Source organism: Pyxicephalus adspersus, chromosome 1 (genome assembly GCF_032062135.1).
Source record: "Pyxicephalus adspersus chromosome 1, UCB_Pads_2.0, whole genome shotgun sequence".
Lineage (NCBI taxonomy): Eukaryota > Metazoa > Chordata > Amphibia > Anura > Pyxicephalidae > Pyxicephalus > Pyxicephalus adspersus.
This window is the reverse complement of record NC_092858.1, coordinates 33678281-33705200: the sequence shown is the minus strand read 5'-3', so window position 1 is coordinate 33705200 and position 26920 is coordinate 33678281. Positions and strand designations below refer to the sequence as shown.

At 37.6% G+C, this 26920-nt stretch overlaps 1 protein-coding gene and 1 long non-coding RNA gene across 2 annotated transcripts in view; one reads left to right on the top strand and one right to left on the bottom strand.

Moving 5' to 3' along the window:
- MAP3K12 (mitogen-activated protein kinase kinase kinase 12) overlaps positions 1 to 26920 on the top strand; it is an 82675-nt gene that overhangs the window by 41323 nt on the left and 14432 nt on the right. The window contains exons 2-10 of the mRNA XM_072406104.1: positions 2267 to 2743; positions 5461 to 5644; positions 7125 to 7316; positions 9928 to 10086; positions 19714 to 19872; positions 20787 to 20895; positions 23679 to 23788; positions 24886 to 25057; positions 26826 to 26864. Coding sequence (XP_072262205.1) covers positions 2332 to 2743; positions 5461 to 5644; positions 7125 to 7316; positions 9928 to 10086; positions 19714 to 19872; positions 20787 to 20895; positions 23679 to 23788; positions 24886 to 25057; positions 26826 to 26864 — 1536 coding nt within the window. The 5' untranslated portion in view covers positions 2267 to 2331. The remainder of the gene's footprint in view (positions 1 to 2266; positions 2744 to 5460; positions 5645 to 7124; positions 7317 to 9927; positions 10087 to 19713; positions 19873 to 20786; positions 20896 to 23678; positions 23789 to 24885; positions 25058 to 26825; positions 26865 to 26920) is intronic.
- On the bottom strand, positions 4354 to 14994 carry LOC140327001 (uncharacterized). Its single transcript, XR_011919959.1, has 3 exons — positions 14913 to 14994; positions 6448 to 6518; positions 4354 to 5562 (listed from the first exon to the last, which is right to left on the bottom strand). It is a non-coding gene; the product is annotated as an uncharacterized lncRNA (long non-coding RNA).

Genomic DNA, 26920 nt, shown 5'->3' with positions numbered 1-26920 from the left:
AAAATTAGAAAAAAGTCTCTCTCCAAATATTTATGGACCTTAAGCTGCGTACACACGTCAGATTTTTCTCGCCCGATAATCGGCATCGGCCAGATATCAGGCGAAAATCTGGCATGTGTACAGTCAGATCCACGGACAATGAACGACGACCGATCCTAATGAAAGGGAAGGGGGAGAGGGCGCAGCAGGGTGCCGCTCCGTCGCTCTCCCCCTCCCCATAGAGCAGAATGGTGCTGTATGTACAGCACCGTTCATGCATCGTGTAGTCCTTTGTCGTTGGAAAGGATATGATTCACAGTTGTGAAAGATCCTTTCCAATGACAAAAATTGCACGTGTGTACGCAGCTTAACTGTACATACCTGATAGATGGATTGCTTGGTATATCAAATACTTTTTCAAATGGCATATTGTTCATCAGCATTTAAGTGTTCATGTTTGATAAATAAGGCGCAGTAAAGTTCTGCTACTTTGCAGGTCTATTGCCTAAAAAGGTCATTAAAAATGTTTTTACCCTGCTAGTGCCATAATGTAATTTATAGCTTTCTGAAAGATCATGGAAAGGAACTTGCTGATTGGTGTGTATTAGGAGCACAGACAGTTCTTCTTTTGTATACTTTTGGTGACTTGGCCCTTTTCCTGTGCTCCGTGTCCTGACTCTGACCCTTGAGTTTACTTATGCAGTGAAAGGTTTAGCGTAAGTGTAATTGCACTAAGAAAGCATTAGTGTTATAAGAATTATAGGGATTAGTTTTATGAAGCATATATTACTCCCCAGTAGCTGGAGTCATAAGTCTCCGCCAGCCTTTGTGAGGTTAGCATTTTTTTGTGAAATCCCCAAGATTGCATTATACACTTAGAGAAGATTACTAGTAAGATTTCAGGCTTTTAGACTGATAAATGTAAATGAGTTAATGGAACAGTATAAAGCACGTTGCAATAGTGTACTATATAATATGATTACAGTGTTCAAGTAACAATTGGAGAGCGATAGTCTGATATAATTGTATTATTGTGAGATTACACATCAGCAAAATAATCAGTTTTATTACCACAGCAATGTGTCAGTGACTTGCCAAATAGTAAGAGAGATGAGTATAATTATTTATATAACAATCATTTACAGAGATTCAGTTTTATCATATTCTCAACCAGGATTTATCTAGAAGTTGTTAGGGGTTCCTTGATCAATGAACAGTTTGTGCCTCTCAGGTGGGTTTAACTGAGTTCGGTGATTTTATTAGCTGTCTATAGGAGTGACATTCTATGGATAAAATAATTTTGGAATTCCTGAAGACCAAAAAGTTATTTCAAGGGTTTGCCCATGTTAAAAAGTTTGAGTAAAGCTACTCTAACCCTTCAGAGTGACAGTTTTTTCAGAATAGTTAATCATACATTATGTAGGTAGCCCAGATGAAAATGCAAAAGAAATATCTATCTGCTGCAAGTAACATATAAAATATCTACATTTGCATGACATATATTAAATCAGTTTCTAATATTTTATTTTGGCTTAATATTTTTAAACAGGATTTTTATAGCGCCAACATATTACGCAGCGCTGTACATTAAATAGGGGTTGCAAATAACAGACAGATACAGACAGTGACACAGGAGGAGGTGAGGACCCTGCCCCGAAGAGCTTACAATCTAGGAGGTGGGGAATGTATCACACAATAGGTGAGGGAATATGGATTGGAGGGTAAGTAGTGAGGGTTTAAGAGACAGAAGAAAATGGGTAGGCAAGTTTGGAAAGATGAGTTTTGAGTGCTCTTTTAAATGAGCAGAAAGTAGGAACAAGCTGAATAGGACGAAGAAGACCATTCCAGAGAATCAGGGCAACTCTAGAAAAGTCTTGGAGCCTTGTGTGTGATGAGGTTATGAGTGGGGAAGTCATTAGTAGCTCATTGGAGGAGCGAAGAGAGCGGCTAGGGGAGTATTTTTTTATCAGCTCAGAAAGGTAAGTGGGACAAGAACTGTGGAGGGATTTGAAGGCAAAGCAAAGGAGCTTGAATTTGATTCTATGGTGAATTGGAAGCCAGTGTAAAGAACTACAGAGAGATGCAGTGGAAGAGGAACGGGGGGAAGGATGGATGAGTCTGGCTGCAGCGTTCATAATAGATTGTACAGGAGAGAGTCAGGTTAGTGGAATACCAGAGAGGAGGATGTTACAGTAGTCTAGACGAGAGGCTTTGTAAATGTATATATTGCAAGTCGTTGTGATAAAATATAAAATTAAAAAAATCTGTTTATTCTTATTTTTTGTAGGTCCATCGCTAAGAATTTAGCAGAGATTTTTTGCTTGAATTCCTTATCTTGCCACATGAGTTATAATGGCATGCCTACATGACACCCGCACCCCTTCTCCCTCCTTTGCCAGTCTACTGATAGATGGACCAATACGAAGGCTGGACACTGATACCCCACCTGGATGCACCCCAGAGCAAGAACTGACCCCCACACAATGTGTTCTTCGTGATATGGTGCGGACAGAAGTCACTCTTCCCAATGAGGATTCATCTTCTCCCCTAACACACAGTGTTCCTCAAGATCCACAAGAACCCGAGGACAGAGGTGGTGGAGCAGCAGCCGGCCTAGGAGATGATAGGCCATGTCGAGCTCTTGGGGAGGGACGCATGCAGTGTCAGGCTGGAGTTGGGTTCCTAGGTGGACTCTTTGGTTGTCTAAAACCAGTCTGGGCTATGATAGGAAAAACCTATTCAACGGAACACAAGCAAGGAGAAGGTAAGTGCAGAAATACAAATGTGGACATGGTGGTATTGTAAGACTGAAGTTTTTTTCTGTTTTTTTTTGCTTTTTTTAATTTTCCCCTTATAAACACACTAATAAAAATATTACATAAAACCTTTCTGTTTTCATGACAAACCATAAAATAAACATTATCACTGGGTTTAGTGCTTCTCTATGGATTGCAGGCAGATCATGACTGGTGGAAGGGCCAAAATCAGGAAGCTGCGAAACATCAATAGAATGATGCTGAGTCTCCATGGTTGAAAAAAATGAAATTCAGTGAATGAAAGGGGCAGTGTAAGAACAGAAAGGCTGGGGAGGTAAGGGTTAGAAGACACTGGGTATTCTCCAGTCAGGAAAAGAATAGATCTTTATTGATTAATAAGTGAATTATCCCCCTGTAAGGGATAGATCACCTAGCATAGTAAATGAGTTGAAGACCCGCTGACTTCAGCTATCCAATCACATGAATTATTCTTTGCAAAGTGATCATTTTGCTTGGTGAATGAACAACCTTAGTTTCTCTAGGTAAATCACTCACATTGGTCCTGATTTATTAAAGCTCTCCAAGGCTGGAGAGGATACACTATTATCAGTGAAGCTGGGTGATCCAGCAAACCTGGAATGGATTTCTTCAAAGTAATTTGCTAGCAAATGTTTTGAATCCTGGACGAGATCCATTCCAGGTTTGCTGGATCACCCAACTTCACTAATGAAAGTGTATCCTCTCCAGCCTTGGAGAGCTTTAATAAATCAGGCTCACTGTGAGAGATGTGAAGTGAAATCGGAGTAAGCAGTTTCAATACAGGAGATGGGCCTGAGGACAGAAGGTAAAGCTGAAGTTTGGCTTTAAGTAATAAACCAAAAGTGGATTTTGCCTCAAAACAAATTGACCAATGAAGGCTCAATAATTTGGTGTTTGGAATGTTTCCTTTTTTATCGTATAGTCCAAGAATATATAGAATTATTCAAGATAACTAGGTAAAACTTACAGCTGCTATGTCCATGCATCTGCCATGGGGTTTGCTTTATGAATCTGGTAAGGAAACTCCTCACCTATCCTAACACTAAGCATGAATCATTAAGAGTTTATTTGAACATCAAGGATAGTAAGCAGCAGCCAGTGTTGTCTTATCCAATATTTCTAGCTGTAAACCTTTTTTATCAGTAAAAGTCAGTAAAACAGTATCATACACTGATTTTGCCCAAAATAAAAAGATGTGGCATTGTATTGTATTCCTAGTTGTCGGTGTTGCTTTATTGTACTTTATACACAGAATGTTCTTTCCAACACTTGAAGTTGAATTATGAGAACTTTTTAATTTCTTCTCTCTCCTGGGAGAGTAGAACTCGAATTTATAATAACTTATCCAGTGGTGGGATAAGTCATAGATAACAGAGATCTCCCAAATGGCCTCAGCTCTTTCCCCCATGTGCACACTAGTCTCTGTTGGTGCCCTTCACACATGTCTCCTGCACTGTCCATGCTGTTTTTCATTGTGTAACACACTTCCTAATGCCCTATTCTTTCTTATGGTATGCTACTGGACAATCCTGCAGTTACTGTTCCCCTGTATGTTTTGGTTCTTGGCATTCTGATCTTGTTTTGCACAATACTGTCCTTTATGTGCAACACACATTTTATCTCTTGTACCCTGACTGCCATAGTGGATGTTGTTTACTATCAAACAACTCCAATGTCATAATCACCTCCCACTATGTCTAGCCCATTTAGAGATCTCACCCCATCTATCCCTTTGTCATCCACATTCTGCTCCTCCTCTCTCTGTTTTCACCATGACTAACTTCTGCTCTGTATTCTTTATCCCTATTCCATGATTTTTCTGATACTACTACCCTTTTCCCTGTAATTCCATGCTATCCCTCTCCCATTCCCCTTGCTTAGGCAAACGTTTTCTCCTGCAAGCTTTCCTGTCTCCCCACTGTACTATTGGCCTACTTTGTCTTATACAAGCCATGACCAACCTTCTTCCTTTAACCATCTTCCACTCTTCTTGTTCTTTATTTTCCCATTGTCCCTGAGCAATCCGCTTCATTTTTCACCTGATCCATTCTTGGTCCCACTGTGAATCCCTCCTCCTCAATCAAAAACTACCGGCCCTGTCTCCTTTACTAATGTTCCATGGTCAGTGAAAATCATATCTCTTGACAACCTCTACCATCATCATTTTTTCCCATCTTATCTACTCTTCCACCCCACAAATAGCTGCTATTCTGCCTCCTATTTCTTGCCCCAATGTACACAGGCATGTTTTCATGCTTTTTTCCCCACATCATGTCCCACAATCAGGTCCTGTACTGTCTGTTATATCGATGGTAAACCTCAATTTTCATACTGTATCCTAAACATATGCTTCTGCTGCTCCCTAGGCTGTATGTGTCATTCAGAAGTTGCCTAAATATTTCCAATATGTCCAATCAAAAATGTTCAGATTACATATTGGATGTTATAAAACAATTCAACCTAAAAAAAAACTGTTCATGAAAGATCTTACATTAGCTTTATAGTTTTCTTTAACTCAGACCTTCCAGCACTACCAATATTACATCAGCACCAATACTTGTAATGCATATTATCATTAGGCAGAGCCCATAAGTGAAGATATCTAGTGATTCCTAGAAGTATAAATTACATGCTTTGATATGTTCTCCTAAAACTACTTTGTGTGTTCTGTTTTTGTTCTGTGAAGACCCTTGGGAGGTGCCATTTGAAGAGATTCAGGACCTACAGTGGGTAGGCAGTGGAGCTCAAGGAGCCGTCTTCCTGGGGAAGTTTCACGGTGAAGAAGTGGCTGTGAAAAAAGTCAGAGATATAAAAGAGACCGATATCAAACATCTTCGGAAACTGAAGCACCCCAATATCATCACTTTCAAGTGAGCAAATAAAAAACTCTTCTACTTATAAAAGAATTCAGAAGAAATGAAACAACTTTGTTATATAATATCCTTTTTTGCCATAGCATGCTAGATTATCTTCCCTACAGCAATGCAAAGTACAAACCGAATTCTGTTTTATACATATTAACCTTTTTTTCAGAGTCTGCAAAGACAAGCAATACGGTAACAAATTAAGTTATACTTTTATAAGTTAAGGACCTTAAAATATATTTCCTTGAACACTGTGATCATAAGGATATCATACCACCCCAGCATAGCTGTGATTGACCAAGCTGTGTCCACTTACCTGGAGAAGTAGTTTCTCTACAGCAGTATAAAGAAAACATATTAGGGTGTTATGATTAATATCTTGGCAGAAAAGCCAGAGTCTCAACCATACCAGGGTATCATTGGATCTCCTCAAAGTCTCCTAAACATGTTAATTCATTGAACACCACTAATGTGTGTTGCCTTTGTGTTTCTTTGTCATCAAGTTCCATACTACTCTGAGATTTGTAAAAGTTTGGTGACACATTTCATTTAAATGAAAGAGCGTGACACATTACATTTAAATGATTTGCTATATTTTATGAATAAATGTATAAGAACATGTGACCATTACCCTCAAAATCTCCAACCCCATATTGTCAGATTTTCCTGTCCAGAATTTTTAATCCAACCTGACCTTGCACATTTTTCTCAGACTGCAGTATTCATAATGTTAAGTGTTAACTGCACACAATTGTTTTTAGAAGAGTAAAGAGCATAATTTTCCAACCAAACATTTAAGGATACCTTACCTTTAAAACTTTTATTTTTGTGGTTGTTGCTCCTTGTTTCTGAGTAAGAAGGATAAGGATGGTTTGTGTCCCTTAAAGTAAAGAATAAGAAGATTACAGGTTACAGAGAGTATTAGTTAGTATCACAAAACAGAATATGTGAGCAGAGAAGAGTGGAGGGCAATCATAGTGTATCTGAGTACTGGAATCAAATCACATGCCATGCTGTTTAACAGTTACCAAGTTTGGTTTGCCCTGGACAGAGTATGCTTGTGATATATGAATGATGTTCTATAAGTAAACTCTGAAAGAACCTTAAATGATGAAGAATCTATTTGAAGTATGTGTGTTTACAGCAGGGTCTGAAGCTAAAATAAATTATTAATAATATATCAAAACCTCTGCATGAGAAATTCCCATAGCTTAGAGAATAAGGTGAAACTCTGCTGACTTCATTTAACCAAGTGCAAGCAAAAATGATGCCTTTATTTTGCACTTTTTCTTTCACAGGGTTGGGTGCACATTCACCAAGTTAGGATTATTACCCCTTACAAACATTTCACTTTGCTAAGTGAACAGCTTAGATTTCCGCACTTATACAAGAGCAGTTAGCCTGATTACTTCTTTAGTCTGTCTGGTTGTAGCCATTTTGTGGTAATACAAAAATAAATGATTATGCTGGATTTTCTGTCTTGTAGGGGTGTATGCACACAGGCACCTTGCTATTGTATCTTGATGGAGTTCTGTGCTCAAGGGCAACTTTATGAAGTGCTACGTGCTGGGAGGAAGGTCACCCCTTCCTTACTAGTGGATTGGTCCATGGGTATAGCTGGAGGAATGAACTATCTTCATCTCCACAAGATTATCCATCGGGATCTCAAGTCACCAAAGTAAGTAATGGTTGATGAAATTTTCTCTTCTTTACTAATAAGTGTATTCTGCTCATAATGTTGATCTGTTGTCTCCAGCGGGCTTATTATGGCATAAATCATGGTAGTTATTGAGTCCTCAAGTCCTCATGGTAGTTATTGAGTCCTCAAGTCCTCATTATGGTGCCCATTTCCATAGTCAATCTGTGCACAATCTATGGGAAATATTAGTTCTATGACATACATGGCCTCAGTTATTATTCACTGATTGTTATTGACTCACCCCCTTTTATTGTCTGAGACATCTGGGTCCATGGGGTCAGACCTACAACTGCTGTAGCCCACATAGAGGCCTCTGTTGTTTGTTGCTGTAATAAAAGGGATTTTGCTGACAAAAAAAGATTTCCTGAGCAAAAGAGAATACCTTCATGATCATTTCACTGCATCCACATCGATTCTTACTGAAGTAACAGCTGAATTTGTAGCACTTGCCTCAGGCCTTCTCAGCATTCAGTAACGCAACTCTTTATTCTCTCCAACATCACAATGATTTACAAGATTTTCCATTCTAATTCAATACTGACTAAAAGCTCACTGAGAAAAGAACAATGATGTCCTTATTCTAAAAAATCTCATCAGATTTTTAAACTGCAACTTTAGCTAATGAACTACATAGGCTGCTTGGATGAGCAGTAAACCATCTTTACATTAAAAAAGCAAAAAACCTGTATAAAAATGTTTTTAGATCAGGAACCCCTGTGTAGTTTGTAATGTCATCTCCAACCCAATATGGAAATTTATCTGCACCTTATGTGTCATCTGGAGGACGAGAATGGTTGGAAATCTCTACAAAAGGGACAAATGTGAAGGAAAAGCACATTATTGTATAACGGGAAAGGATTAGAACTCTTCTTAGAGGCCAGTCAAAGCTTTGCCTAGAGTTTTACCATAAGATATCCAGTTTCAGTTTCCATTAAAGGTCATATAAACCCAAGAACAAAAATAAAATATGTAATAAAATATATTGTATATTTTTACCAATCTTTAGATATTGTAGCTTCATCAGTTTTCTTTTTTTAAGCTTAAAACATTTTCAGCAAGGCAGCAAAATATTTGGTGATGTCAGGCAAGGTGCTAGACAGAAAGTACAAACAATGTAATCCTGCTTTCTGTAAACATTTAATCCATACACCGCCATTGTGATTTTATCATTTATAATATTGATATATGTGATATAATATTTTATAAAAAGTAAGAAATGCATTACTTTTACACCAGTAATTAAAAAGTAAAAGCTTTGCATCAGTAGCCAGTTTTCAGTGCCAGTAGCAAACTTTATTAAAAGCAGCTCATGTGGAACTTCACTGCTACGTGTCAGATAGAAGATCTTGGTAGCTAGCACTCATATGCTTTAGTGATACCATATTGCAAATAGCAGCACACATGTACATGGCCAGTACATCATAGTACACACATCATCAACACAGCACCACTTCATAGCCACTAAGGGGATCCTCAAAGAAGCTAAAAGGACAAAATAACAATCTTTTGTTAAAGGAATATGAAGCTATCCTAATCTTATAGGTTAACAAGAAAACTACCAGTTATTCACATGGAAGCTGGTGCAATACAGAAGGAGTCCTGTATCTCACAGGTTATCTAAAATTACATCTTTAAAAAAAGTTAAGTACATAAATGTATGAATTAATATTGCTACCCAACACTTCCCTGCAACAACAAACATACAGAAGCCAAAATATTGGAGGCACTTACAATGATTGACAAATCATGCATTATACAAAATATGCAATCCGTAGGATATAAGAGCACTGCTTAAAAACAAATTATTAGTATAAATGACTGAATTCATATTCTGCAAATAATGTCGTTTGCAAGATTTTTATTGACAATTTCATCGTTGTTTATCTGTTCCAGATATATATATATAGGAATTTATTCTAATTTGGTAAGGAATGGCCAGCTGGTCTCATATTTGTGACATAATCTGTGCACTAGTTGAAATCATTTTCAATATATTTTGCAGAGATCGATGTTGATATATCATACACAGGATCTATGTTTCTGTTTAGAATAGATCCTGCTGGCATTTGTTAAAGCATAGTCCTGTGTCTTCTGTGTGGGTGGGAAGTGTGAGTATAGCATGCATGTGGCCTTGGCACATATTAGCTCTCACAGTAATACTGACCTTTGTGTTGAGTGGATGGGCCATGTGAGTTATATAGGAGTTTATTAATCTGCAAGAGGAATATTTCTTGTTGTCCATGGAGACCAAATTCTCTCTTTCACGCTCCCACGCTGCTCTCAGAAAATGAAAGGTAAAATCTGTTTTTTACTTAGAAATAACGACAAAGTACAGTTTCGTTTTTAATGAGTAAATATTGTCATCATTACTGCACAAATTACCTGAAAAGGAGAAAAGACATGACTTGGTTTCGTAAGAATCAGAATATGTGGAAGAAAATGATTTAAACCCTAAGTTTCATTTCAGCTAACTACTCACCTCTAATATATCTTTTTAGTGCATGTAAAATGTCTTAAGTTCCATGTTTACTCTGATGTATGTAGGTACATGAAATGAATGTGTGTCTGTTTATTCATTTGTTACTCACAGCATGCTGATCACCTATGATGACCTGGTAAAAATATCAGATTTTGGTACTTCTAAAGAGCTGAGTGACAAGAGCACCAAAATGTCCTTTGCTGGTACAGTAGCCTGGATGGCACCAGAGGTCATACGCAACGAGCCTGTCTCTGAGAAAGTGGACATTTGGTGAGTGACTCAATGAATCATAATCTGTTCAGTTGCTTTTACAGGGTTTGAATCCAATTTTCACAATCAAATATTTTTTGTATTCTCCTTCCTCTTTCCTAAAGATACCAGTTGGCACACCAATTTCCTTCATTGGTATGCTGATAAAAAAGATTCATGGGTATGCATGCTGTCTATTGCAATATTACCAGCCCATGTGCCATTTATTCATAAGCTGGTGATTCCTTTTTACTCCTCTGCAAAGAAACCGTTAAAACATTCACCTACACGGTCATTGCTTTTAGGATTGGCTCATCTGGTTTTCTGAGATCCCCACATTCTGGTTAGTTTATCTACTGCAGCCTTTCTCATCTGTTTAATCCCTGAGAAACCATTAACATAGTTTTCAGATGTCAGGGAAACTCTGCTATAATCAGTCAATGATAAAAAAAATATTGTTTGCATTGGTTGTTAGTGGGACGACAGCTAAAAAGTCCTTGGTTTCATGCAGTTGGCTCTGAAACTAAATCAGGCCCCATATGATCGGAGGTCAATCAGCCACAGTTTAAGGAACCCTTGGGAACTTTTTAAAGAACCCTGGTTGAGAATTGCTGCTCTACTGGATTCAAAGAAAACGTTACACTTTTTGGAAATGTTCTTGGATATTACTTTTCTGTACATGACTTTTCCAAATGAAAATAAAACTGAAAGAAAAAAATAATACATAATATATATTGTTTTTGTTATATGTGCAGAAGGGTGGGATTAGGCAGTCTTTGATACCAGTCTATCGTCTCATTTTCAAACAGCACTGTGGTAAGTAGCAGACTCAAATTACTTAATGCCTGCCAGGCAAAAGATTTCATCCAGTTTCCATTTTATGGTAAAGCTTGCTCCAGCTTCTTCTACCTTGTCTACTCCCCATGCTACAGAGCCTTTTGTGTGAGCACGACAAGTATCTCACCTGGCTTCTTCATTGCATTTAGAGACACGTGCAGTTCCTGGGGTGGAAATTAAGGAAACACTGAAATCACATATCAGATCCTGATGACCAAAATTTTCAAGTTGAAAAATGTTTAGTATATATAGTGTCTAATTCATTGAGAACAAAGACGTTTAGAACAGTTCATAGATACCAAAATTATGAATCCACTGAGGACTGGATTCCACATTGCCCCGGAAATTCAAGTTAAATACAAAATCGCAATTTAATTTGATCACAATTCCTTATGTTGCTCAGTAGTGTGTATTCCCCCCATGTGCCTGTATTCCCTCTTTGGGGGTTGGATTGCTGTTGCCCCTCCTGTCCACCTGTTGTTGTTTTAATTTGCAACAAAGCAGGTGAAATTCACGACCACCTACATGTCTTATATAGACAGATTGCTAGCCTACAGGTTTCATGAATTTTGTGTTTAAACTGGATTGATTGTTTTCTTAATTTTTTATGGACCCCACACAGGACCATTCCAGGCTCTCTGTGTAACGTTCTGCTGCAATATCACATTAAAACAAAAAATAAATTGAAGAAGTTAAACCATCTAAAATGATAGTGCCCTATTCTTATCTGACATCTAAACATAAAAATGACGATACCCAGTTGGATTCCTTGACAAAGATGGAATGTTGTGTTGGTTTCCATAGCAGCAAATAAGATTACATTTGTGTTCTTTTATCTTCTAATTTCATGCTGATTAACATTACTAAAATGCAATCTGACACATATATGAGTGTTTCACATTATTGGGATTGTAGAATTCTGCTTTCATTTTATGTACCCTTATTAATATGTCAAATAATTAAAGCAGAACTAAAATATCTTTTCTAATGCATGCTGGTGTTGTGAGATAAATTTTGTGCGTGTATGAAAACCGGGGTATTGTTTGTATTATTAGTATTTTAAATTATCCTTATTATTAATAATATTATTATTATTTTCCATCACTAGTCTGCATTAAAGGGAGATGATAGAAGGATTCTACCACCCAAGGATGTGATATAATAATTTTATTACAGGTAGTTCTCTGTAGAAACTATTTTTTATACCAAGAATCTGTAATAAGACAGTCCAGTCCCCACTCAGTCTTACCTCTTTTCTGCTGAGAATGAGAAGGTAGAACAAAGGGCAGAACTGTGGGGCTGTGCAGTGATGAACTCTGGGTTTTTTTGCAAATAAAAGAGCATAAGGACAAACAAAGGGGTTATACACTGACAGATTTTCATTTCGGATCCAACATCTTAACACTACAGTGACAATCCAAAATGTCATTCCCCTGTTTGTTTGCACCAAGAAGGCTGAAGATCCTAAACCTGAAGCAGCATGGGAGAGAGTATCACCCATGTTTTCTCAGCTTATGTGACAGCATTGGTACTTTATGTGATTGGTCTGACATCTGGGCTAGGGAAGCGTTAATAAAGATCAGTTTATTTTCCTCTATTCTCACTTCTGGGCCAGTGTCCAGGGCAACAGGGTAAGACATAAACACAAAGCCTGACCATGTACAAGCTGTGGCGATTTTTCTTTATTTTTTTTCATTTCTCTATCTACCCCTGGACATTTCTGAACGAATTCAGCCAGAGAAATGAACAAGATTAGGGCAAGGCAAAAAGAATCAGAAAGCCCTTAATATTTTATAAAACATGGAATTACTTCTCCTTTCCCTTTTTTAGACATGCTCCATGCCCATCTAATAGCAATTTTTAGCCCAAGCTTTTATTAAAATGATCACATGACATTGACTGAATCCTTACAAGACAACAATATTCAGAGTGCCTAGTGCAGCGCAGGTGTATGTTGTGTACACGTTGTGGAAGTGATCTCACAAAACTCCTATTTTTTTTAAGCTATATAGAACACAGGGTAAATCAGAATGTTTTCTTCCCAGAAACTGCTGTTTCTTCTGTTACATCGGGGTAACATTATATCAGCTTAGTTCAGTAATTACCCTCGAGCCTTTACGTACCAGAAGCAGTAGGCTTCAGAAACATCACATTTGATTGGATTACTGCAATGCAAAGTCCTGATTTCTGTCTGTTTGTCCCAACAAACAATTACTGTACCAACTAGCAGCGCTAAGATTTTCGTAGTGTTGATGTAGTGACATTTCATGCTCTGTATACGGCATGCTTAAGATTTAGCAGTTTCTACGCAGGTTGCAGTCTAAGAAAACCTCTCCTAAGGGAAAACAGAACATGTCAGACATCTGGCTGACTGCCCAGAGAGAGGGTCCGGGGAGCCCAAGACTCTGCATTTCCACTTAATTATATTAGTCATTTTTTCCACTTAGTGTGGTGGAGCAGGAAAGAGGGACTGGGGGAGGCCAAGGAGGAGGAAGAAGAGCATTTGCTAATGCCCAGAGGTAGTTAGGAAAAACCTTTGTATTATTTTCGCCTCTTTTGTTCAACAAGGTAATAACCATCGTTTTCACAGATAATTAGTGAGACTGGCTTCCATGCAGCTCTCAGTATAAACACCCATTATACCGGTGACCCCCAGCCAGTCTGATGGGCCCCCCTGACATGTGGTCAGCTGCTGCCTTCATTGTGATGGTGGCAGCTTGTCAGCAGATGCTCCTTACTTGTCTTTTAAACAAATGTTCTGTTTCTAAATAAAATATATATGTGTGTGTGTATTATTGAAATTATTTAAGTTGTATAAAATCTAAAATTAAAGGTTTACTGATTTGACTGGGAACACAGTGTTTTGTTTCACCCAGGCATTGCTTCACTTATGTCAGTAGTATGGTGGTCTAGGACCCCATTTACTGACCTGTGTGGAGATGTAATCCTAAACAAACTCATTGCAGGCCCATTGTTGTCAGTCACAAAAAAAAGTATATATATCAAAGCAACTAACGATACACATAATAGATTCACCTAAATTATATATCTGATTGGTGACACATAGGGCAGAGAGAATTCAAGCTGCATAGTACAGGATTTGAAGAGAAGACCCATTTACCACTCATTTGAGCAATCTAGCTGCACTGGATTTAGGTAAAGATAAACCAAAAGCATTTTTGGCTTCAGCACAGTTGTCTCGGGGCCATTAGTAATTTACTTACTTGTTTTACTCATTTGCTCATTTTTTGCTTCCATAAATAAACATTGAGGCTGCCATTGCTAATTCGCTAATGTTAGTTTTCTGTCTCACTTACTGACCACTTTTACTTTAATACTTTGAGTCGGTGATAGGAAAAATGATGCAAATAGGGACGTCTGACTTTTTCTCTGTAGTAAATACTTGTTTTGGGTTACCAATTTTTAGAAGGAGGCCAGTAATGGCAACCCCAGTTATTTCTCTCTCTCCTCTGTTAATTTATGGCAGTTCCTTACAACTTCATAGTTGTATCATTTTATGCATGAATAGGGATTTGGTAAAACTGCAAGGTAAAAGATTCAGGATTTTGTAGCACTGGAATCCCATAACGGTCTGTAATGGCCTCAAGAATCCCTATTGATCTGCAGATAGCTTCATTAGGACCTTGTGTTTTCAATCTGGTATATTCGTTAAGCACTAATTGACAGGTAGATATGACGTTAATGAGGTAGTAAATTCTGCTAACAAAACTCCTTTATGGCGGGATATTTTATCTAGAGAATGTTTTGTTGTCAGTATTTGCAAGGCATTTGGTCAAATAAGACTAAATTAATGTTTTGGGTTTAGAGTTGCTTGCTGATTTTTATAAATGAAGGTGGCTCATGCTGTAGCCGCTACATTATGCCAACAAACACAATCTCTGCCAAGCTTTTCTTAGGGTTGCCACCCAATTATTTTACAACTGCTGTCCACTTCTTTGTGCTTTGCTAAGCGCCTGGCATAGGAACTTGTCATAGCAATCTGGACTTACCCTGCCTGCTTTGGCCACTGGAATTGTGAAATTCTGCTGTCACTTTAATTGCCGGATCCTGCTTTTTTTAGGAATGACAGTAGCAGCTTCTGTGTGAATAAAGACAAAAGACACTATTTGCAGGCTTCATTCATTAATATATTCTAATTTGAGGAATCTTGGCATTGTCATTATTATTATTAATAATAATAATATTAATAATAATAAACAGGATTTATAGCACCAACATATAACACAGCGCTGTACATGAAATAGGGGTTGCAAATAACAGACTAATACAGACAGTGACACAGGAGGAGAGGACCCTCCCCCCAAGAGCTTTCAATCTAGGAGGAAGGGAATGTATCACACAATAGGAGGGGGCAATATGGATTGGAGGGTTTAAGAGACTGAAGATGGGTAGGCAAGTTTGAAAAGATGGTGTTTGAGTGCTCTTTTAAATGAGCAGAAAGTAGGAGCAAGCCGAAAAGGACGAGGAAGACCATTGCAGAGAGTCGGGGCAGCTCTAGAGAAGTCTTAGAGCCGTGCGTGTGAGGAGGTTATGAGTGAGGAAGTCATTAGTAGGAGCGGAGAGAGCAGCTAGGGGAGTATTTTTCAACCAGGTCAGAAAGGTAAGTGCAACAAGAACTGTGGAGGGATTTGAAGGCAAAGCACAGGAGCTTGAATTTGATTTTAAGGTGAATTGGAAGGCAGTGTAGAGAAATACAAAGAGATGTAGCAGAAGAGGAGCGGAGGGAAGGATGGATGAGTCTGGCTGCAGCATTCATAATAGATTGTAGAGGAGAGGTGGGGAAAGTAACACACAATTAGAAGGGGGGATATTTTGAAATATACCGGTCTTATCAGGGAAAAAAAAATCTATTGATGGGAAAACCTGGTCATTCAGTATAGTCAGGGAGTCATGTGATCTTATTTTTTGGGCAGGTAACAGCGCTGAACCTAAACCCGACACACTAAAGCAACCCCTCATGATCACAATAACTCCAAAGGGTTGGCAAATTTTGTTTGGCCGCGCAGTGTATATACAGTATACATAAACATAAACAATAGGGATGACTGTCCATCTGTGTTTGCACTCCTGTGATCCCTGTCCATTTCTTCATTTTACTCACATGCCTTTCTTTGTTTGGCATCGTAGTCATCAGCCCACTTTAATCAGTGAAAAGGGGGATCATTACCAGCGATGTGCTGGGCCAGACAGTGTTACTATGGAGATGGGTGTGGGATTAGTGTCCATCTGTCATTGTATGACCCCTCTTGAAAGGGCTCCATCACATAATATCCCCATGCGGCTGGCACACAGGCGCACATATTTGCACGCACACACTTAGCTCTCATCTGCACTAAATAAGCTTCCCGGGGACACGCTGCAGATGGGACCTCATTTCTGGCCGCCTCTTTCTAATCAAGGCAGAGATGACTCATTTTTATTAGGAGCTTTAAATAAATCTACAGAAAATAAATGCCTAATGGCTGCAATTTCAGATTATTCTTGAAAGAAAAATCAGAATGACTTATTTTATCATGTTTATTCACTGGTGATGCTTAAAGTGCTGCCTTTTAAACAAATGTTATATTTGGGCAGTGAAATGTGTAATTTTGTAAACTATGTAAATTATTTATTTTGTTTTGATGCTAGAACTTATTTTAGTTCTGGGATCCCCTGTGCAAATAGGACAATGTGACAATTCCTTTCCATGTGTCCTTAAGTGTGATATGGGATACAATATAACAAAGTGCTAACTCTTGCCAATCAAGTCATGTGCACATGTTGGAAAGTTTGTGTTCACTTCATTCATCAGCTTGAAGTACATGGGCTACAATAAATCCAATAAATGCAGTTATTGAAAATATGTTTTCATTAACAAAAATAAATTAAAATACCTGAAACTGTTGTTTATCAGTTGTCTTTTTTCTCCTGTAAAGCAGCCTTTATGTTAGGGAAGAGTAGGCTGGTAATATGAGCCATTCAGGGCTTCAAAGTGCTTTGATACAATGTAATCAGTCTAATGCAGGAAACATGCTTACAGGAGAGGAGAGCACAAGGATAACCTCATCAGTGCCTGGCTGATGTGCTACTGGCCTAACACAGGCAGGGGTGGGTCCTGGATCCAGCTGTATTGGATAAATGCTATAAAATCTGCACTGAGGTCCAGGATTAGGCTGTGCTATCTGGCTGTGTTGCCTAAATTATAAATCTGACTCTCATACATATATTTCAACTGCATATTTAGCTGTTTTCTTGGTGTTCAGCTTTAGGTAAATTATAGCTTACCTAGTGAAGTACTACCAAGCATGTAGCCATTGAAAAGTGTAACTCTTGTTCTGCATGCTTGCCTGATGTCAGGTGACAGCCTTGCACTCTGCAGCTTCTCCTATCTCTTTCATTATAGATGTCATTAGAATGAGAACTCCCTTGAATAGGACCACATGTGTTTTGTCTGCAGGGTCTAGTGAATGTGTAGGCTGAATTTTCTAAAATATTAGCACACAAGAATGTCTCTGATGTCCACAAAATATTTAACTGCTGGGCGGGTTCCAAAACCAACTTCCAGTAAATGTGTGTTATAATGTCAAACAGATTCCATTGAATGTCTTTGGCTTTCTCATGTGTTGTGTTGGAATCATTGGGGACTTTTTTCTTATTGTAGAATAGTAAGGGTGCACTGCAGATCACCGGCTCCACCTAGAGGCAGTTAGAGATCACTGCACCCTAATCCACAGTAATAATTCACAGATTGTTAACTACTGAAGTCAAAGTGGTGCTGCTCAGGTTTGCACTGTATTTACATAAACTGGAGAAGATCATGGGAAAACCTGGGTGATACAGCAAACCTGGAACACATTCTAAAAAATCACTTGCTGTTAGTTGGCAAATCTTTTCAGTCCTGGACCAGATCCATTCTATGTTTGCAGGATCACACCGATAGTCAATCAGTTCCAGAGAGCTTTATTAAATCAGGCCCAATATGTATGAGAAAACAGACTATTCAAGTAAATTTTTCAAATCATATTTTAACAACATGAAAACATGTTTTTACCATAAACCTACAGTAGCTTTCATTACTGAATCTTATTAAAGATGAAATAAAATACAGCAGTTTGCAGAGTTTGTACTGCAGTTTGCATCATCTGATTAAAAACACTTCTTGTCACTTTTATTTAATTTGAGGCTTAATTTTAAAGACTTACAAGTGGTAAAAACCTGCTGGAATGTTCAAAGAAAGAATACCATAGTACAGAAGTCTCATAGGCTTGAGTAAGAAGTGGTGAACTGGAAGGAAAAAATAAGGAAGAGTGATATTAGTATTTGCTCAGGATCAAGAAAAACAAGTAAATTGTCACCTTTTTTTTGATGATCAAATTGACCTTAAATTGATATGCTTACAGCTAAATATGATGCTTGGTAGCATACAGGGCATGCTGGGAACATACCTACTAAATACACAGGAGTCTGTTTATAAAGCAGTGAATCTGACAATCACTGCAACATTCCATGGTGACATATCAATTACTGCCATTATAACACATGGACCTGGAAAGTTCTTCACCAAGGAATGTTTCAAAGAATGTCAGATTCACTTACTATTCTATACTAATTCAGTCTGTTGATTTGATATTCATATCAAATGTATCTTGATGCAAAAATATACAGATTAAAGTGACATAATACTTGTGATATAAATCACCTTTTTATGTATTATTTTATATTAATTTTAAACCTTGTCTCTGCAAATGAAAGTGGCTTAAGACATTATTTTCACTGCAAAACCTGTTTTGAGTGAGGGATTCTGGGTAAAAGCCCAGGCCAATTGTGACAATGGTTCCAGCTGTATCTTCACACGTCCCCGTGAAATGCATCTTCCTGACCTTCCACAAGTGTGAGTGGAGTCATTCAATGCATATTTGTTGTCCTAATGACTAATGTGTCACAGTAAGAGACGTGCCGGTCCATGAGGATTTTCTGTGTAACCTTTATTCCTGGTGATATCATCATAGATAATCATTTCATTTACCAGATCAACACGCTGAGCCATTCTCTTCATAGCTTACAGAGAACAGATAGGTGGTAATATAATGATCTCTTTTTGCTCTAAAAGATGATCAGATCATAAACATGAGATGACAAATGCAAAATTATCTTGTCTATGGAGGAAGCAGCTTCTGCCATCCTGCTGTTTTCCAGAAGGAAAAACTTTAATCCATAATCACTCCTTCCACATTCACACACCTACACTCATACCTAGGAAATCTGTGTCAGATGGGTCCACCTGACACCTCTTATATTCCCTACATCACACTGCCTAGACATAAACAGGAATGCTCAGATGTGTAATTAGATCGTACCCACATAGAGAACTGTCTTGTTATGTCTCTGACCGGCTTTGGGTCTTCTGTTCTTGCTTTTTTTTGTTTTGCAGCTAAACACTTTTTTGCACACAGCAGCTGTTTGTATATTAAAACATGGGACGACCTATATCTTATCAGTGGAGTAAATTGGTCCCTGGAAATGTGCACCTGTAGAAAAGTTTACAGTTCATCCTTAAGAAAATAACACATGTCCAGGGGTGCTGATGATGCTATGTTACATATGTTAAGTGTGAGAGAAGAAAGCATAGGCAATCAGCTGTTTTCATATAAAATAATAATATCTAAATACCTTCTGTTTTAATGATGATGAGAACAAACATTCTTGTTGACCTTTTACCTGTATCAGTAAAATGATTTTTTGTGAATGATGTTCCCATTAATTATTATTGTGCATGGCTTCATTTGTATTAAATTTCTCTTTGTTCATCAGGTCATTTGGAGTTGTCTTATGGGAGCTTCTGACCGGGGAGATTCCTTATAAAGATGTGGATTCCTCAGCTATTATATGGGGTGTAGGCAGCAACAGTCTCCATCTTCCTGTACCATCAAGCTGCCCCGATGGATTCAAGCTTCTCCTGAGACAGTGCTGGTCAGTATCGCAGAATGGCCATTCCTATAACCTGTCTATAATAACAGTCTTTCATTCCTAGGCTTGCAGAAAGAAATAATATTTATTACTTTAAGTGGGACTAAAATAGTATATATGTTCACTTGACTTAACTAATATAAAGAGGTGTCTTAGATAGATGGAGCCATACAAATTCTTCTCTCATCCTTTGGCCAACTGTGCATTCGGAACTTATAGTATTTCAGATATATATTTATAATTATGTTGGTAAACAAGGGGTTCTGGATGCACAGATGATTCTGTATTGCTTCACCCACTGTTGTTAAATTAGGAATATTTGTTATTATAATGCAACATAGAGATATGTTTGAGTCCATCAAGATGTAATAAAGATTACATTTATAGTTTATACCAAATCACATACATAGAACAGAAAGCAAGTGGCATTATTAAGGGACATTGTACAGCTTATGAGCATTCAGTATTGTACATTTATTTGTTAGATATATCTAAAGTCAATCTACAAAAGTAATATTTAAGTTATGTATGGGGCCTAAATTTTTATCTAAAAAGCAAGCAAATATCCCTTCCAAAATTACATAACTACATTCCTGTTTATTGTCTATTGTATATAAAAAAAGTAAAAGCCATCATGGAGAATGGGAACTCAGCATAATGGCCACAGCAGGTATGCTGATCTATAGATATACTCTGATATCAGACTGGTAAACTTCCTGAGCTACATAATAAATGCTCAGGTGGTTTCACTCTGTGCCATCATTTTGGGTGGATGGATCCCCATGAAAAGACTTAGTAATGACCTTATATTTATCAGTAGATTAAGAACTGTTGTTCTTGGCACTAAAGCAAACTTATCTTACCTCTATAAATATATTACTTTTGACTCATTATATTCTATTTTCTATCATAAATAGGAACAGCAAGCCAAGAAACCGACCGTCTTTTCGGCAAATTTTATTACATTTAGATATTGCCTCTGCTGATGTCCTCTCTACCCCACAGGAAACCTACTTCCAGTCACAGGTAAGTGATTATATATTCCATGAGGACCCATTCACAATTTTGCATTTTGTACATTCGTTGTCTTTTTCCATTTAAATTAGTAGAAAAACTTTAATCAATGTTTGTGTTGTCACTATTCACTTTGCACATCAGTGTATGATGACGTGTGTTAACGTGCAATATGACTTTTGTTACAATGTTTGTTGATGTTGATGTATTTTCAATGGAAAGCAGGTCTGAAAAGAATACAATGATGCCTCCAGCTTTATACTGGCACAAAACAGAAGTCTGTTCTTTCTCACAATGGCTGACTCTCATAGCATGATTAGAGGTGATACAAACTTCAGCCAGGATACACATATCCACACACTAACCTTTTATTGTGAGTCCAGGGTTAATATTATAGACATTATTTTTCTGGCACAGAAACCTGAGAACATGGTGGCTGCCACTGCTCCTTCCCTCCTTCTATAAGGTGCTATTTGCCTGTTGTTTCTACTAACTGTATTGCTTCAATTCTTCAAATCCATAACCCTGAACAAGTATTTATATAAAGACAGAAAAAAAGAAAAAAGAAACTGACTAAAAAAAGAAAAGAGAAAAGAAAGTTAGCAAAAAACAAGGTAACTAATCAATGGCAGCCCTTCTGTTGGACTTATGACAGGTCTGCTTTAATAATAAACCCAATAGTTAGATCTGTATGATTACTCTGTTCTCCTGCCATGTAATCAGATATTAAACACAGCACGGTGGCTCATGGGTTAGCACTCTGGCCTTTGCAGCGCTAGGTTCGAGTCCCAACCAGGACACTATCTGCATGGAGTTTGCAGGTTCTCCCCGTGTCTGTGTGGGTTTCCTCCGGGTACTCCGGTTTCCTCCCACATCCCAAAAACATGCAGTTAGGTTAAATGGCTTACCCCCAAAATTGACCTTAGACTACATTAATGACATATGACTATGGTAGGGACATTAGATTGTGAGCCCCCTTTGAGGGACAGTTAGTGACACGACTAAGGACTTTGTACAGCGCTGCGTAATATGATGTCGCTATATAAATACTGTATAATAATAATAATAATAATAATAAACAATGCACAGAGCACTGAGCCTCAAGAAACAGCAGGGTCATATGCTGTAATTTTAAAAGGTTATCCCACAAAATTTAAGAATTATTAAAAAGAAGTAAAAAATCTTATCCGTATTAACCCCCCCACCCCAAACAGGTTCCCTGACCACATTTATATCTAATGGTCTCTCATTTTTGGTTGCTGGTTTATGGAAGAGGGTCAGATGTAGTTAACGTCCTAACAATTACATTTGTGTTAGGAAAAAAGCTATTAAAAACAACCATTTGTTGTGTTTAAAAGAACAAAGTAGCCATTCATCACAAAGTAAAAATGACAACTTCATTAAAATACCTAAACCTAAGAAATACAAGTCTGCAGTGGCTCAGCAAAATGACAGCTAAAAAATTAAAGTTGGAAAACGAATGCTATTAAGACAGTTCAAACACACAGAGTGCTTTCACATATGGCCTAGTTCCTGCCAGTACACTACATCACTACTGTGCCATGTACATCAGGGACTGGATACAAACTTTGGATGGTGTAACTAAGAAAGTAAGAGAAAATCAGTAAATATTATCCAGTTTTTTTTTTTTTGCAAATATTATTAAACAGTATTTATATAACACCAACATATTATGCAGCGCTGTACATTAAATAAGGGTTGCAAATGGCAGACAGATACAGACAGTGACACAGGAGGAGGAGAGGACCCTGCGCCATAGAGCTACGTTCTAAGAGATGACATGAGACACTTTAATAGCCTATGCATGGAAAGGTTAGTGAATTTACCTGGGTAAAAGAGGGGATAGCTATGGCCAGAGGGAATAGGGAGGAGATTATTTCATAGAATAACTAGAAGCTTATAGTCCCTGATGCAGGGTCACTGCCATATCTTATGCAAAGCATCTACTGCTCTGGGATCTTTTAATCGATTGAAAACGATGTAGTTACCTTTATGCCTTCTATATTTGGATTTCAGCTTGTATAAGAGCAATATGTACAGCAAGCTTCTACTAAGAATGTGCAAAGCTTCCAGCCTGCATCAGCTTCATTTCAGTTTGGGGAAGTTAAACAGAGATCGTAATGAAAGTGATACATTTAGCAGGTTTCAGCAACACTCTCAAGAAAACGTATCTTTGAAAATGCAGACTTGTTTTTAAAGGTGCTGAATCTGGGGCTGTCAATCTAATTTATTTTACTGGGAGTAATTGATATGAAGCAAGCATGCTTCCTTTCCATACAATTCCTTCTTTTTGATATGACAATCATTGACTATTTATACCTAGCTTGCAGAAGTATCCAGAGACAGATAAAAGAACTAAAAATGAAAATTAAAGAGAACACAGCTGTACTGTGCATAATATAACGTGAGCACACAGTTACCTGTAGGGTGATGCCACAGCCTTGGCTAGGTCCTCATAGTCTCAGGACATCGGAGCCACCAAAAGACCCTGTGCAGGACCAACAAGTGGCTCCTAAATCCTGTAGAGCCCTTGTGCAGCTACACAGTGTACACAAACCGCATACATGGAGTATTGTATCTTCTGCACAATCTATAATGACATGCAAGGGAGAATACTAATAAAACAACTCCAGATTTTAACAAAATTTACCAAACATTTGTATCTTCATTCTGAAACTGTTCAGCACTGAGTTTGTACATTTCTATAGTTTACATGTGTACAGGTTACTATATGTATGTACTGGTAAAACTAATTTCTTCTGCTTGGTTTACAGGCAGAATGGCGGGAAGAAGTGCGACTACATTTTGAGAAAATTAAGTCCGAGGGGACGTGTTTACAGCGCCTGGAAGAGGAACTGATAACACGTCGCCGTGAGGAACTCAGGTGTGTTCTTTTATAAGAATGTAAGACAGCTGATTACTTCTCACATTACACGATTATTTTCTCAACAGTTTCCCTCGTCACATTATGTGTTTGTTCCATGACAAATGGAAAAGGAAATTGACCTGACAAATAACATTCATTCATTTATTAGTGATGTGTAAAATCATACCCTCATGGATCTTCATATGAGGAAAATGTTTAGGAAATATGTTGTAGGTGACATGACATAAAAAATCTATACAAGGGGTAACATATCTTGGTGCCTATAGCAAACTCTAAAATATGAAAATCTGCCAACTACTCATCTTTGATTCTGTTTATTGCTACTCTGGTGAAGAAAATAATGTTTTGTGCTGCCACAATATAAAACCAGCAGCTCTGTTTTTAGCTTCCCATGTTCCTTTTTTTCTTATGGGACGCAATTGGCAAAAAACAAAAAATGACAGGAGTTATAGCGATTCCCTATGCAATGCAAAATGGAAACAAAAACAAAAAAAGATTTGCTGCAAAATACTTTTTGTACTACAATAAAGAATACAGGAAGTCTTTTACCTTCACCTTATACTGCTGTGTGCAGGAGCACTGGACATTGGCAAACACAAAATTGTAGCTATCCCAAGTTTTGTGGGAAAGAAGTACCAAGAGCATGATCACAAACACATTAAGTGTCCCTCCAAGCGTATTCCAAAATTAAATTTTTTGGTGCATACAAAATTATTTTTATTTTTCACTTCCACTGAGTGACACTGGAAGTTATTCACTTTTACAAAGTCTAAAAGTGCAACTGAGAGGTGGGCAACACAGCAAAACATATGGAAGTATTTTATACAGCAGAACTACACCCTTCTAGAACACTAGCAGAAAAGAAATGAATATGAATAATAGGAGGGGATCAAATACAAGTATGTGGAATTCACAATCTTTGAGCAGGACTGTAGACACCAACGTCGCTGCACAGTTCAAGACCACCTTAAGGAATCATTCATTCACAACCTAATTATAAGGTGAAAGGCTTCCTGCATCCCTCAGTGGAAAAAGTTTTTGCTTTAGAGATTCTTTACAAATAAATGTACTGTAATGTAGATTTCTTTTTTCAGACATGCTTTGGATATTCGAGAACACTATGAACGCAAGTTACAAAGGGCTAACACGCTTTATGTGGAACTGAATTCTCTTATGCTTCAGCTGGAGCTCAAGGAGAAGGAACTTCTCAGGTGGGTAAAGAGCAATTTTTATTGGAAACAAACTCCTATTTTACAAAGTATCACTGTTTGGCTTTACAGTACTGCTTGATGACTGAAGCTTGAAATAGTAGGTGAATTTTTTACTAGTATTTTTCTAGATGCTTTATAAAACACTTCAACATGCAAAATATTGTACTTTGGAAGGCAAAAAAAAAAAATACATGCATCACAAGGTCATAAAACTAAATAGAAATATAAAAATAAAAGATATGTTCTAAAACAAAATTTGTTTTTGGTAGAAATAGACACCAGATTACTAGTTTAGGTCAATCCCAGCAGGATTTGTTTTATTTGCTGCTATTGGCTACTATAATCGCAACAAAAGGACAAAATCATCCAACTTATTCTTAGAAGTCAGAGGGAGGGGGAATCAAACTACAAATGTGCCTTGTAAATGTTTGAGTCACCATACAGCAGCACAGCTTCTAATTTCAACAAAAAAAAGTTATAATAAACATTTTTATATGGCCTGATGTTTCAATTTACAGCTGAAATCTAAGCAAACAACAAATCCATAGTTAAAGTGCAATACTGGAACAATATTACCTGCCATACAATTTGTATTTAAGTCCACTCATTTTTGAGGTTTACAGACCTGGCAGACAGTACAGCCATATTAGACACCTGACTTTTCTCCACTGAAGTCAAATACAGAATAGATTATTATGTTGGTTTATGTAAAGGAGTACCCAGTGGTGAGACACTGGTTATTTTCCTTCACATATATATCTGCTTGATACAAGTTTAACACATCACTTAGCACTTTGATAATCGTATTGACTACCTTGGCCATTTGCTCATTAAATTTTAGGAAGTCCCTTTGAATCTTGGTGTTCTAATAACTTTCAATGTGAATTTTGTATGTATTAGTTTAGTTTTCACCTAGACTATAGTTTAAGTTGGCCATACACACAGTAATCCAGTATAACAGATCCAAATAGTTAACTCCAAATAAAACTCGTGCATTGCATAGTATAATTTCTAGTGGATGCAGAACTATCACATGAGACATACATTGGGATAGAATATAGTTACGTCCATAAATATTTGGGTGCGCACACAAATTTTGGTACTTTACCTGTTTCCTGTATTTCCTGTTTCATGTATTCAAACTACAGTTATATCATATGGACATACAGTGCAGACTCTTAATTTTAATTGGAGAAAAGGTTTAGGAATTACAGGTTTAGGAAGTACCACCCACCAAAAATAATTGAATAATTGACTCCAAACCTATATAAGCCTCAATATTTCATCATCAATTAAGTAGATAAAAAGTCTGGAGTTGATTCAAGGTTTGTTGCTTGCACTTTAAAGGTTTTGCTGTGCATGTACAAAGTGCGGTCAAGGGAGCTCTACGTGCAGGTGAGACAGACCAACCTTGGCTGCGAAAACAAAAAACCCATCTGATAAATTGCAAGAATATTAGGAGTGGCAAAATCTACAGTTTGTTACTTTGGACCTGATTACAATGAATACAGTGGGCTTGATTTATTAAAGTTCTCTAAGACTGGAGAGAATACACATTCAACGGTGACCCTGTGTGATCCAGCAAACCTGGAATGGATTACCTAAAGTCATTTGTTATTTGTTAGCAAATGTTTTCAATCCTAGACCAGATCCATTACAATTTTTTTAGATCACCCAGGTTCACTGATCAAGGTGTATCCTCTCCAGTCTTGGAGAGCTTTAATAAATCAGGCCCATACTGTCTTCTCATATCCAGCCAAATTCAGCCAAGTTGATTGGGAGTCTCTTCACAATACAGATGCACAATGACCCAAAACATACAGCGAAAGCAGCCCAGGAAATTATTAAAGCAAAGAAACAAAGTACTCTGCAATGGCCTAGTCAGTCACCAGATCTCAACCCAATTGAGCACACATTT